Source organism: Geotrypetes seraphini, chromosome 1 (assembly GCF_902459505.1).
Source record: "Geotrypetes seraphini chromosome 1, aGeoSer1.1, whole genome shotgun sequence".
NCBI lineage: Eukaryota > Metazoa > Chordata > Amphibia > Gymnophiona > Dermophiidae > Geotrypetes > Geotrypetes seraphini.
This window is the reverse complement of record NC_047084.1, coordinates 343,939,598-343,954,827: the sequence shown is the minus strand read 5'-3', so window position 1 is coordinate 343,954,827 and position 15,230 is coordinate 343,939,598. Positions and strand designations below refer to the sequence as shown.

Genomic DNA, 15,230 nt, shown 5'->3' with positions numbered 1-15,230 from the left:
AATCAGTCCATTGTTCTTCCGGTGTTCTTCCCGAAGCCCCACTCTCATCCTGGTGAGGCGGCGCTTCACACGCTTGACTGTAAGAGGGCGTTGGCCTTTTATCTCCAACGTACCAAGTCTCATCGGAAGGTTCCTCAATTGTTTTTGTCCTTTGACCCTAATCGGTTGGGACATCCTGTTTCCAAGCGCACCTTGTCCAACTGGTTGGCTGCTTGTATTTCTTTTTGCTACGCTCAGGCTGGTCTCACGCTCCATGGTCGAGTCACGGGGCATAAGGTCCGGGCTATGGCAGCTTCTGTTGCTTTCCTCCGGTCTACTCCTGTGGAGGACATATGTAAAGCTGCCACTTGGTCTTCGGTTCATACGTTCACCTCCCACTACTGTCTGGACACTTTGTCCAGAAGCGACGGCCGGTTTGGCCAGTCGGTATTACGTAACCTGTTTTCCTAAATTGCCATCCTCCCACCTGCCCTTTTTTGGTTGGCTTGGAGGTCACCCACATGTGAGAATATCATGCCTGCTTGTCCTGGGATAAAGCACAGTTACTTACCGTAACAGGTGTTATCCAGGGACAGCAGGCATATATTCTCACAACCCGCCCTCCTCCCCGGGGATGGCTTCTTTGCTGGTTATGGAACTGAGGACCACGAGGTGGGGATGCGCCCTCTAGTGGGCAAGAAGGCATGCACATGCGTGGTGCAGTGTAGCAAACTTGAAACTTCAATCAAGTTTGCTTGAAAAGCTGTCCGCGCTGGGGCTCCATAGATGACGTCACCCACATGTGAGAATATATGCCTGCTGTCCCTGGATAACACCTGTTACGGTAAGTAACTGTGCTTTATCTGTCCCCACAAAAAAAAAAAAAGTGGTCCAGCCCTCCCCCCAAGAACCCTCCTCCCCTCTCAATGACCCCCAGAACCAAATAAAGGCAGAAGGGATGCCCACTCTCTCCTGCCGCCATGAACCCCCAACCGACCACCATGCAGGACCCCCCGTTCAATAAAGCCCACTTCAATAAAGCCCACTCCCTCCTGCTGCCACAAATCCCTCCTGCCGAACTGACCCCCCCCCTCCCTGAACCGACCCCTCCCCTCCTCTTTCCCACTTTACGGCAGGAGGGAGTGGGCATCTCTCCTGCTTCTATTTTGGTTCTGGGGGGGTCATCGGGGACTTTTGACTTTTTTTAATGGGGCAGATATTGTGTATGTCGGTTGTTTTGGGTCAGTATTAGCGATCCAACTATGGCATGCAATGTTAGGCCATTGATCGGATGACTCTTTTTAATAGTAATGAGGCCGCTTGCATTCCAAAGTCGAAAAATGTACAAATGCACGGAAAACCACACAGTGAGCTGTTTTCAACATTGGGTCAGCAAATTCGGTCAGTTGCTAAACAGTCAGTACTCGGTCAGAGTGTTTAGTGCATCTAGCCCACAGTTCGTTTTTCAAGGGAATATCTTTTGTTTTTCTTCTATACTTCATTCTCCTGAAATTCACCCCACCTCAATTGATGTCTGCAGTCTTAACATTCTGTCTTGCAGCTTATCTGTGTTTTTTGCTGACGGCCCTGGGGGTGACAGCTGGAGCTCATCGCTTATGGAGTCACCGGAGCTACAAAGCGAAGCTGCCTTTGAGGATATTCCTGGCTGCTGCCAACTCAATGGCATTTCAGGTGGGCACAGAGCTGAGTTACACTTCTATAAAGGTCAGGCCTGCTGTGTTTTATTTATATATTGTGGAAGAGTAAGGAGTTATCTTTTGCTAATTCAGTCATTCCACCTCTATATAGCAAGGACTGCGAGCCCAAGACTGAGCAGACTACATGTCCCAGACAGCACTGGGCTTTACAGATCAGGGCTGAGCTACCTTAAGGTAACCCTGTTGAGTCGGGGGGTCGTGGTTCAGCCAGTAGGTGTTTATCTGCCATAGAAGAGAATCATTCATGGAGGTCCCTGGTGGAAGGAAAAGAGTCACTAGCTTTCCCCTAAAACGGTGTTTCTCAACTTCTTCAAGCCAAGTACCCCCTAATATCAACTGAGTACCGCTGCCCAGGCTCCGCCCCCTTATCCTACTCCAGACCTGCCCAGGCTCCGTTCCTGACCCCACCCCCATAATAATAGTACTAACTGTAATGCAATTTCTTCCATCCATTTTTCATATACACACAATATAATCTTATTAATACATAATGGTAACCACAATATTTAAAAAAAATCCCAAAGTACACTGTATGCAGAGAAAATATTAATTATCATTTATTTTCCTGGATTTTTTCAAAGAAGTCAAGGCAGATAACTTTAAAATATGCAATGTCACCTCAGTGACAACTATAGAAAAACAGAAAAATATAGTGCAAAATATAGACAGCTGATATAAATTCTCAAAACAGACACCTTTTGATCACTAAATTGAAAATAAAATCATTTTTCCTATCTATGTTGGCTGGTGATTTCATGAGTCTCTGATTCTACTGCCGTACAGTGAGAGATTAGAGAAACTGGGCCTCTTCTCCCTTGAAAAGAGGAGACTGAGAAAGGACATGATCGAAACATTCAAGATAATGAAGAGAATAGACTTAGTAGATAAGGACAGATTGTTCACCCTCTCCAAGGTAGAAAGAACGAGAGGACACTCTCTAAAGTTAAAAGGGGATAAATTCCATACAAACGTAAGGAAGTTATTCTTCTTCATCCAGAAAGTGGTGGAAAACTGGAATGCTGTTATAGGGGAAAACACCCTCCAGGGATTCAAGACAAAGTTAGACAAAGTCCTGCTGAACCAGAAAGTACGCAGGTAAGATTAGACTCAATCAGGGCACTGGTCTTTGGCCTACACTCCGCTGCAGGAGCGGACTGCTGGGCACGATGGACCACTGGTCTGACCCAGCAGCGGCAGTTCTTATGTTCTTTCTGACTGTGCATCCAATATTTTTCTTTCTGCCTCCTGCACGCTTCTTCTCCTCCGGACCTCATTCCTTTCCCCAACCAATCTCTCTCTCTGTCTATCCCTCCATAAGTCCAACATTTTTCCCTCTCATCCCCCGAATCATGTTCAGCATTTTTCACCACTGCCCACCAGCCCCATGCCTATTTCTCCTTCTATCACCTCTCTCTAGCACCATGCCACATCTCTCCCTCCATCACTATGTCCAATATTCATCCCCTTCAATCTGTTCCTCTGTTCCCTCTCCACCACCATATCCAACATTTCTCCCTCTCATCCTTCTCTTCCCCATGCATCTCTACCTCTCTCCTCTCTATGCCCAATTTTCCTTTCTTTCTTTCCCCATGCGCCACCATCTTTTTCCCTCTCACTCACACACTCATGTCCAAGAATTCTCCCTTTCTAGTCCCTCTCTCCTATGTTCCAAGTTAGTGCCCCTTCCTCCCTCCCTCCCATGTTCCTGCCACCTCCCTTCCTTCTGAGTCAAGTTCGTGCCTCTCCCTGCCATTGTCCTAGAATTGTGCCCCTCCAATGCCCCAATGCGCCCCTCCCCCGCCTCCTTTTTCCCTTTGTCTCAGAAAGATCGTGTCCCCTTAACTTGTTCGAGCCGCACTCTCTCCATCTGCCTTCAGTAGCTTGTTGGGGGCTTGCAGGCAGCAATACACACTTCATGTGGCTGATCCACAAGCCTTCAGCTCTGATGTTGGAGAGAAGGTTTCTGGGTTGGCTATGTGCAGTGTGTAAACTGCCGGCTACGCATCCCCTCAATAAGCTGCTAAAGGCAAAAGGAGCGAGTGCTTCAAGGAGGTAACTGGTAACCTCCCCCCCCCACTTACCTGGAAGGCTTTCCTTTGATGTCAGCTCTGACATCAGAGGGAAGACCTGTGGGTCGGCTTCGGGAGGGAGGAGAGGGAGCCGGCAGGGATCCCCGGCAACGACTTCAGCGGGTGGGGCAGGCAGCAAGGAGGGATCCCTGCTGGCAGCAGCGCGGCTTCAATGGACGGGTGGGCAGGGAAATTCTCTGCAGCGGTCATACCGCGTTCCCCCAACTAGTGGCCCCTGTACCCCCAAGAGTATGCATACCGCCTGTTGAGAAACACTGCCCTAGAAGTGGCTGTGGCAGAAGCCTGGGGAAGCTAACTCCACTTGAGCTAAGAAAGAGAGACTGTGCAAGGTGAAACAGTTACTGACAGCTTGGCTGAGGGTATCTGGGCTGTATGTGTGGACCAGCTTTGCTGTGTATGGAGGCCCCAGAAGGAACATAGGAGCTAGGGAAGCTGAGTGGAAGAGCTGACCTGGTTTTGCTGATAGAATCTGCTGAAGAAAGATTCTCCTATGTGGCCCCTACAATATGGAATTCCCTACCTCTTCATATCAGGGCAGAAAAAAACTTAGATAAGCTCAAGGGAAATCTAAAGACTTACCTTTTCCAAGATGCATTTGACTGTTAAATAGATTAGGTTACAGCCAGCGTTATTTCATAATCTTTATTCCCTAGCTTCCTCATTGTGGTTTACGTTTCATGTATTCTTTACTGTTAATTTGTAGTTCTCCCTATTTTCCTATTATTTCTAGTTGGTCAAGTATTGTTATGTGAGTACTTACTCATCTCCCCCCTTTTAAATTACAAATTGTAAAACACTTAGAAGTTTTGATTTGCGTTTTATCAAAATGTTTAATAAACTTGAAACTTGAAAACTTTGCTGTATTCCAGTGCCTGACCAGAGCTGTGATTGAATCTTTTTATTTTATTTTTATTTATTTATAAATTTCAAGATTCAATTCAAGATTTAACTTGTACAGAAAGCGATTTACAGCAAAGAAAAAATTTTCCCCCTAGTTATATAAGAAAATAAGTATTGCTTAATCGACTCAAGTCCACAATAAGATCTAAAATGTAATATAAACGGAATTTTATTTGGCAAGTAATAAACCTGGGTAAATGGAGGCAATGAGTCTTCAGGCACTTCTAATATCTCCAACAAATAACGTTTTAACATTTCTCTTGGGGTAACTGTTGAATTTCGAAGAAAATTAATTAATCTAAGATTGTTACTCCTGGAGAAATTTTCAAATGTCTCTATCTTCCTTCTTAGTCAAAAATCTTGACGGCGGAATTGAGTGATAGCTGGATGCCGCAGTTCTGGCCCTGAAGCAGCGGACAAGTAACGAGTCCGCAAAACGCTGGCCACGTTGGCATGTAAAGCGATAAGCACTGTTTGTAAAGCACATCCAGAGACAAGCCTTGTTTGAGATAAGTAGTTTGTCAATTTTTTCAAAACACTGGATGAGTGCACATGATCAAAGAATAGTACTTTGAGTGGAAAAGCAGAGATGTAGATGTGAGTTTTAAAAAGTTAAAAATTCTTAAAAATTTATAAAACATTAACAAAAAATTAATTAAGTTATTAAAGATTAAAAATTAAAAGTTATTAAAGATTATATGTGTTTTAGCACTTGGCCAATGATTGGAGCAAGGAGCAATGACACTACGCTGATCACTCTAGTTTGTGATAACACAACTGCACGTAGGCTCCAGTTCTGAGGCCTGAGTAGTGTGATGCACTTTTCTGGTTGAAGTGGTGTGAGTTATATTGTTTTTATAAAATAAACCTACCAGGATGTTTGAAAAAAACACCCAATTGGGCAGGAAAATCGAAGCTAATCAAATCGAAAAATCGATTCAATAGGCTGAATCGAATCACATTTTTTTTCCTGAATCGGGCAACACTAGTCTACAGTACTTCTCTTTGTCCTTGGTTCTTCACATTTTTGCTGCTGACTTCTTGGATTTCCTTTTTCTTGTCTCTATCTTAGCACATGTTAATGCAGGACTTTCCCACGCACTAAGTCCATTTCTAGCGCACCTAGGAATCGAGCAATTTCCAGTCTTTCTTTTTCACTATAGCACCCATAACCTGAGAAAAACTGTTTGGTGAAGTGCTTACCGCCTCCTAAAGGCTCCTATGTTATGGATGTGCCAGCCAATTAGCGCGTGGTATAAAAGAACGCAGTAGTTGTACAGCATGTCCATGCCCACTCTCCATTCCTGACATGTCCCCTCCAGATGATAAAAATAAATAAATACCATGTGGTTAGGGCCATATTCTATAAACTGCACCTAGTTAGGCAATGGTAGGCACCCTACCACTTAATTGTTTCAAGTCATAGTTTATTATTATTATTTAAAAAATAGTTTATTAAAATTTGATTAAATGAAAATCATAAAATTCAAAGCATTGTACAGTTAAATAAAATTTCTTTTTTTTTTAAAGGAAGACAATGACAAGACAAGACAGCCAACCTAATCATACTAGACATAGGGAGGATTGGAAAACAAGAGGAGAGGGGGAGGAACTACAATCTTGTAAGGAAAGAAGACAATAAAGGGAAAAGATACAAAGGGAGGGGAGGGAAAATTAGAATGAAATCACGTAGAAAAAAGAAAATTACTCATATGCATCCTTAAAAAGGAAGCATTTTAGACTACCCTTAAATTTATCAAAATTATGTTCTGCTCTGATGGAAAATGGAAGAGAGTTCCAGATCAGAGAAAATGGAGGCACGACGAGTGCCGATAATGTTTAGCGAGGGGACGGGGAGAGTTTGTTGAGAAGTAGATCTTAAAGCCCTTGGAGGATCATATGGAATCAAAAGATGGTCTATAAAAGCGGGTTCATTAGTTTTTTTTGTGTTTTAAATGTTTAGAAGGCAATTTTGGCAATTGGCTTTAATCAGCGCAGTAATTGACCACATCGTTTAAAAACTTGTTTAAAAGAAAAGTAGGCGCCAGGGTTACAGTGTACTGTAATCATATCTACTGTAGGACGCCTAAAGGCGCCTTATACCTAAGTGGGTGTGGTTAGGGGCAGAACTGGACTTAAGTGCTGTTAGGCGCGATTCATTAAAGAACTTAGGCGTCTGCAATGTAGACCAGTAAAACCCAGGCCTACATTGTAGATGCCTAAGTTTTCTGATAGGTGCCATTAGCTGCAATTCTTTTAATGGCGCCTAAGCATAATTGACAGCCATTTTTATAGGCAGCTGCCGATTTAGGCGCCATTCATAGAATCTGGCCCTTAGTTCATTCAAATCAGATTACTTACACCAAATACTTTAACGCACTTTTGCCTTAAGCACACGTTAGGGCTTAATGCTCTTTAGTAGACATAGCCCTATGTTTATTTGAACATAACCGTGTACTTTTGAATGCTATAAAATGTGCTAAAAATTGCACCCACAAATTTGGATGCGCAGTCATTTTGCGTATGCAATTTAATTGAATAATGAGCCAATTAGCACTGATAATTGGGATCTTAACAAAACTATTAATGCTCATTTGATGTCAATTAAAATTTGCAAAGCTAGCTTATGTAAAACCATCATTGTATTAAAGCATTATCTTTTGTAGGACTTTAGAAGAAACACATGTTGGACGAAAGTAGTTTGGTGCTATGCCACAGTGTCATATCAATAGTCCGTTTTTTTGAGAACTTTTTTTAAATAGTGAAAGTGCAAACTGTGCTTTGAGACTGCATTGAGTCTTCAATAAATATACTTAAATATCTTTTTCTCTTCAAATAAATCTCATTTAGCAATCAGCAAACTTAGCTTTGTGGTTGCGTCGGGGAGGGAATGAACAAGCCGACATGGTCATGTTTCACCACCAGGGCTGTGTCAAGGCTCTCTCCCCCTAAAAATATAAAAAGATTTTAAACGCAGCTAAGGCAAATAAAGCTCCAAAAAAGGCAAATTACATGAGCCAAAGGTTATTTTAGTCCAACAATCACTGAATATAGGAACTCACCCTTTACTTTTTCAACTGCATGTTAAGGTTTCAATCAAACTTTTGAAAACGGCTGCGGCGTTCTTAAAACAGCTGAGCACTGCCAAAGTCATGTGATTTAAAGAGCAAGTCAGAGGATCAGACCAACGTCATCCACTCTACTTCTTTGTTTAAACCGAAGGGTTCTACAGAATTCAGTTTAAAGATCTACATTTGTTCTTTATAATTAAGATTATCTTGAATATTACCACCCAACCACCCACTATCCACTTGATCGATAATGCGCCATTTAATATTGGGAATGGTGTGGCCCTTTTCGAGCCAATGATTTACCAACGGAGCTTCTTCTGATTTAGTATTAATTTTAGACTTGTGTTCCATTAGTCTTGTCTTGATCGTTCTACTACTTCGCCCAATATAGACTTAACAAACAAGGGCAAATAATAACATATATAATATTCTGTGATAGACATCATCCTGACGTGAGATTTGATACAGATGTTAGTTTGCGGGTCAACCCAGTCAAGGCCACACATCAAATGGTCACACCACTGGCAAAAGCTGCACACTTCGATGGAACAATGTTCAGACAGGGGAACAATTCTTCTCCTCTTCGTTGCCAAAGTCTCACCAATATTTCTACCCCTAGAATAAACTGTCACTGGATGGTTCTGAAAACATTCATGAAGTTGTAAAATTTCCCAATGATAGTGCATGCTGGTATTGATTTTAAATGCTAGGGGAGAATTGGGTATAATACAGGTAAGTTTGTCTTCATCAGCTGGATGTCTATTTTAGAGAAGAAGAGGACGGGCATACCGTGCCCTCAGCCAAGCATTGTTTACAATCTTCTTTGGATATCCTGAAACAAGAAAACATTGAAAAAGCAATTGTGCATGTTTAGAAAATTCCTCATCTGTAGCACATATTCTGCGAATACGAAGAAACTGACTAATAGGCAGACTTTTCTTCAGAGAATAAGGATGGTAGTTATGGATGAATTTTGTTACTGTGCCATTCTCTACCCGAAACAAGAGTTTTCTATTTAACTATTCTATCCCCACCTATGATTTTTGTTAAACTATGCAATTTCCTATAAACTATAAGCTCCACCTCATCTCACCACAGGAAATTGCATTAGAGAAGGCGGGGCATCAGAGGGAAGACTCAGGGCCTGGCCAAAAGCAGCCTGCCTTTAGGCTACTGCTGGTAACTCACACAGAGTTTATAGAACTGCAGGGGGAGAGGGAGGGAGAGAAGTGAAGAAGGAGGGATGCCAGACCCACTGGTGTGGAGGGGGGAAAAGAGAGACTAAGCCAGGGGTGCAAGAAAAGGGGAAAGGACCCGCAGGAAGGAAAGAGAAGAAAGAAGAGAAGGCTTTGAATATTAGACCAGGTGAAGTCAAAGGCCTTTATTAGCGGTGTCCTGTGCCAGTACCTTACTTGGCCTTTATAAAATAAGCAACCAGAACGTGCGCAGACATTCATGCACAAATTTCCATCGGCTCTGAGGCAGGAATAAATGTGTGTACATACTCCTTGAGGGGGATCAGTGACCACTGGGGAAGTGTGTGTCCGACTAATAAGTGTTCCCGCTAAGCTGCGCTGGCGCACAAAATATTATCTCGCAGCGCACAAGTTTCTCGTCACAGCGCACACAGTGTAGAGCACAGTTCTTCAACCGCCGGTCCGCAAACAAAATCTTGCCGGTCCGCGAAGGATTCGGTCCCCGCCGCAACGAAAGGCCGGCGTCAGCTGACTTGCAACTTCCTGTTGCAGTCGCTGTGCCGGGACTCCTGCCTTCGCCGGGACTCCTGCCTTCGCCGGGACTCCTGCCTTCCACCGCGTTTGCCTCCTGCCTTGTCTCCGCACCTCCAGACCAGCAGAGGCAGCTGTGTATGCTTTTAACTTCGGCACAGAGCTGCCCCTAATCAATAGTTTAGCGCGGTTTCATAAGGCAGCCTCGGGGCCTTTGCTAGGCCGGCCCACATCGCATCATCGAAGCGGGCCGGCTATCAAAGGCCCCGAGGCTGCCTCATGAAACCGCGCTAAACTATTGATTAGGGGCAGCTCTGTGCCGAAGTTAAAAGCATACAGAGCTGCCGCTGCTGGTCTGAACTCTTGGGCCGCTGAAGGAGGGCAAAAAGCAGCTGTCCTGGAGGTTTCCCTTCCTCTCGCCTTTACAGGTTCCTTTTTTCCACCTTTTTTTTTTTCCTTCAAACGGCAACGGGCCCCAGCATCGACATCAATCAAGTAAGTTCCACTGTCAATCAAGCGGTTCTGCTCGGCCAAAGCTTCCCCTGTGACATGAGCCACCCTCAGGGGAAAGAAAGTGACCCACAAAGGTGAGGGGAAGGGGGGCAGATGATGGAAGTTGGGGGGGGAGAGAGAGAGAGAGAGAGAAGGGGCAGATGATGGAATGGAGGAGATGAGAGAGAGAGAGAAGGGGACAGATGATGGAAGTGAGAAGAAGGGAGAGAGAGCAGAAGGCAGATGGATGTCAGTTGAGAAGGGAGAGCAGATGCTGAATGGAAGTGGGGAAAGAACACATACTGGATGGAAGGAGGAGATAAATAAAGGGGGAAGAAAATAGTAAGATAATGGAGGGGTGAGGGAAAGGGGTGACAAGCTGTGTGTAGACACAGTGAAAAGAGGGAAACGGGACTAAATAGTAAGAAAGAATTTAATTTAGATGGAGGCAGAAAATAGAGAAGGAAGACCAGAGAAGAAAAGGGAAGAGAGAGCAGAGAATGATCAGATCTGAGTGGAGGAAATGAGAAGAGAGATATGCTAAAAACCACAGGGGGGAGGGAAGGATAGAGATGCCAGACCATGAGGGGAACAGAAGGAAGATGATGGATGCTAGACCAAATTGGGGGGTGGGGGGGGGGCAGGAGGAGAGATGGCAGGGAAAGACAGACAGTGAATGGAAGGGGCAGATGCTGGACTGAAGAGACAGAGAAGGTTATCATGCTGCTGTACCGGGCCATGGTACGCCCTCACCTGGAGTACTGCGTCCAGCACTGGTACTTTAAGAAGGACACGGTACTACTCGAAAGGATCCAGAGAAGAGCAACTAAAATGGTTAAGGGGCTGGAGGAGTTGCCGTACAGCGAAAGATTAGAGAAACTGGGCCTCTTCTCCCTTGAGCAGAGGAGATTGAGAGGGGACATGATAGAAACATTCAAGGTACTGAAGGGAATAGACTTAGTAGCTAAGGCAGGGAGAACGAGAGGGCACTCTCTAAAGTTGAAAGGGGATAGATTCCATACAAACGTAAGGAAGTTCTGTGGTAGAAAGCAACATATTTATTTGGCTCATAACTTGCTGGCGCCCGATATTTTTAGCTCACAGTGAAAAAAGTTTGCTCACAACACCCGCCCGCTTAGAGGGAACACTCATTACTTAATCCCTCCAGTGGTAATCTGGTCAATTTGGGTACCTTTTTGGCACTTAGATGCTTTTAAAACAGGTTTCGCTCCAGACATCTAAATTCTATCCAGAACGTCTTGGGAAGCATTTTGATTATTGCCACAATAAGTCCAAGTCTAAACACATCCAAAGCCCACCCAGAATACCTCCCCTTGACTTTTGGACGGACAGTAGCTAAGATGCCTCGTCAGACGTCCAGAAAGACAGTTTTGAAAATCGGCACTTGGACGTCCTAGCGATTAGGACGTCCCAAGTGCCGATTTATGTCATCTTGTGGATGTCTTTCTCTTTTGGAAATGCCCCTGATAGCATCCAGAATCAAATTAAATATTTTTATATAAAATATTTGGCATCTTTGAATGCTTTCCATAATGGTCGCAGGCAGTTCATATTCTCTTCCGATTCTGATCTACAACCGACTGCTTGCAGATGTTACACGTGGACTGTTCTTGTTTAGGGTGCTGTGATATCTCTGTATTACCTGCATCACATTTTTCTGTGCAGAATGACATTTTTGAGTGGGTTCGAGACCATCGGGCACATCACAAGTTTTCCGAGACGGACGCAGACCCTCACAACGCCCGTCGAGGCTTCTTCTTTGCCCACATTGGCTGGCTCTTTGTGCGAAAGCATCGGGATGTCATTGAGAAAGGAGGGCAGCTGGATTTCCAAGACCTCGTGCAGGATCCTGTTGTTCGATTTCAAAGGAAGTAAGTGATTTGGTTTTCCAGTTGCTGTATCTTTATTGTATCTCGTATGATATATGAACCGCTTTGATTGTAGCCACAGAAAGGTAGCCAAAGATACCTTCATACATAAGTGGTGGAGCTGTCATATTTACAACGATTTTGGATACAAATCTTCGAGTATGTGAGTAAATTGATACATTATACGATACTTATGAATACAGAGGCCGCCCTTTTGGGTGGCAGAGTAGGAGGTCTTAAAGGTCCTCAAGACAAATTAATGTTATTAGCTTTCACAGAATGGCTGTTACACACAGTTGGTGAAAGCATATTCTGCCCACTATGAAGAAGGCTCGAGCTCAATTGGGGTGGGTTTGTGGTTGCTGTAGATTGTCTGCTCTGATGTCTCACAAATGTTAATCCCTCCTGCCTTTTTTTTTTGTGGAAGGGGGAAAGAAAGGAGGGTAGAGGATGGTTTGAGAGTGGGCTACCTGGCATGGGGGAAAGGCCTCTGTTGGCAGGAGGGAGTAGGCATCCCTCCTGCCGATTTTTATTTATTTATTTTTTTTTCTCATGCGATGGGGGAGGGGTCAACAAGGCAGGAGGGAGTGGGCAAGGAAGAGGGTTGGGAACTATATTCTCATTTTTTGTTTCTTTTTCCTTTGTGCTGTGTTATTAAGCCAAATAATGTATTGGCTTTGAATCATTTGAGGGGGCAGGTGGTGCTTCTTCACAAGAACTTAGAGTTAACGGCATTTGGTTTCTATCTCAAAATTCAATAAAGAAATCATTTTTTAAAAAAAGAATGTACCGGTCTACCTTTCATTGGGAAGATGGAGAGGGTCAACAACACTTATCAAAACAATTGGAAAATAGACCATGAGGGCAAATAAAAGGTGCCTATTATGTGTCTACTACTATTGACTGAACTTTTCTTGAAAGAAATGATGTTCTGTGACCAGAAGAGTTGATTTGCTTGAGCTATGAGTTGTCGGTTCTTTGTATTTTTCTCTCATCTACTTTTCTGTTCATGTATTCCTTGTTTCCCTGTAGGTACTATAAAACTTCAGTACTGATCATGTGCTTTTTGATCCCTACCCTCATGCCCTGGTACTTCTGGGGAGAATCCTTGTGGAATTCGTATTTTCTGGCAACCATCCTTCGTTACACCATCTCCTTGAACGTCACCTGGCTAGTCAACAGTGCTGCTCACCTGTATGGCAATCGACCATATGACAAGAATATTAACCCCCGAGAGAACACCTTTGTCACTTTTGGAGCTATTGGTGAGTACTCAGGGCAGAGGTGGGAAACATTGGGCTATATCACACTTTTTGAAATTGATCAAACAAAAGACAAAGAGCCTGGTATTTAAGCAGGCTGGAGAGGCTCCGGCCTGCTTATGTTCAAAAAGTTTTTATTGAGGACAATACAAGAACAACAATAAACAAACCAATGGAACAAAAAAAACAAAACAACACATGTCACTCAATTTTCAGTTTCTCCCCAACCCCCCCCCCCCCCCCCACACACACACACACACACTGTATACAGTTACAAAAGGATACCCACCCCAGGTGGAACATTGCAGAAAACCAATCCAGATATCAAATATAAAGAAACAGATTATTCCCAAAACAGCAAAACCCCATTCAATCAACCTCCATCCCAGAAACCTCCCCTCCCCCATCCGTCATGGCGACCAGCAGTAAGTAGATAAACATAAAGAGGAAAAGAGACAACAAGAAAGAAAGAGAAGAATAAAGAAAAAGAAAGAAGGGGGGAAAAAAAAAGGAAGAAGACGAGACTCACGATTGGACACCTGACAACAAAGGAGCATGGCTCCGGCCTGCTTAACTCACCTGGGACATCCTAACTCCTGATATTCAGAGGCACTAAACCAAGCAGTGCCGTTGAATATTGGATCTGACTGTCCATTTAAAAAAATGGGCAGGGGCAGTACAGGGGGTTATGTTATGTGGGTGCTGGCAACATTTAGTGCTGGTACTCACATAGCTAAGGGAGCTGAATTAGGACAGTTTAGCATCTGTATAACTATTTTTTTTACTGCCCTGATCCCCCTCCCAGCCCCATGATAAAGCCTTCTGCTTTCCCACCCCCAGAGCATCTCCCCCATGTGTTCTAGGTAGTTCCCTCTGAGGATCTAATGGGACATACGGGCAGGAGCGAAGACCCTGGCCCCCTAGACCACTGGGGGGGAGGGGGGCCAGGGTCTTTTACAGAGCATTGCCTGAGGGAAAATGGAGGGAAGGAGGGAAGCTTATTTGCGGAGACGGGAGAGGAATTGCGGGCAATAAAACTTGAAAAAATAGTTATGCGGATTCTGGTCAATATTTAGCTGGGGTTTGTATTAACTGAATATCAGCCTGGACCTGCATAAGCTCTGGCGGTCAGTCTGTCTGTATTTAGTCTCTGATATTCAGTGTCAGTACACAGGCATGGCTGGCACTGAATATTGGGGATTAACTTAGCTGGTCAGTGTTTTAAGAAAATGCTGGCCGCAGCTGGCTAAATATCAGCTGTAAAATGTTTATGGTCTAGCAATTTAATAAGTATAGTTTCCACCATGATATCATTGCTGTCAGGCCCTACTGTTAGACTGAAAGGATGTCTAGATTTGTTGGGGTGACTTTAGATACATCCAGGGCTGGCTCGAGGGACTGTGGCGCCCTGATCATTGACGCCCCCTCCTCCCACCTCCAATCTGGTTTCTGTGCCTCCGCTTCCCACTTATGATCCAGTATCTCCTGCTCTCTCTCAAGTCCTTCTCTCCTGCTGGGCCAAGTGAGATAGCTCGTGGTATTGATGATAAAGGGCACCAAAATCCTAGTCCCACATCTGTCCCTCTAGAAGTCTGAAGGTAGACTGAACTTGGATTTTGGCATCCATTATCATGGGCACTGTGGACCATTGTCCACCTGGCATGTGGGAGGAAGAGATAATGGTTATTGCGGATGGACAGGCTGGATGGGCTGTTTGGCCTTTATCTGCTATCATGCTTCTATGGTCCAAAGATTAAGCCGTCCAGGGATATATCTTTAACAATGGAGACCAAAATCAAAGCCCTGATTAGAAAGAGGGTTTATTTTTGGCTTAGACAACTCTCTATATAAGATCGTGTTTTTTGGATGAACATTTTAAATTACTGCTACTACTAATCATTACTAAGATGTACACAGCACTGTATACAAATAAGTAAGAGACAGTCTTTGATTGACAGAGCTTACATTTTATTCAAGACAGACAAACAGGACAAATAAAGGATTAGGGTGGTTTGTTTTTTTATATTATTAGAATGATTAAAACAACATGGATATTAAACAGGTGACTAAGGGATTAAAAGTTAAAAAGAAGCACAAAAAGA

The 15,230-nt window shown here is 43.9% G+C and overlaps 1 protein-coding gene across 1 annotated transcript in view; it reads left to right on the top strand.

Moving 5' to 3' along the window:
• SCD5 (stearoyl-CoA desaturase 5) overlaps positions 1–15,230 on the top strand; it is a 45,431-nt gene that overhangs the window by 20,000 nt on the left and 10,201 nt on the right. The window contains exons 2-4 of the mRNA XM_033962585.1: positions 1,541–1,671; positions 11,664–11,869; positions 12,899–13,131. Coding sequence (XP_033818476.1) covers positions 1,541–1,671; positions 11,664–11,869; positions 12,899–13,131 — 570 coding nt within the window. The remainder of the gene's footprint in view (positions 1–1,540; positions 1,672–11,663; positions 11,870–12,898; positions 13,132–15,230) is intronic.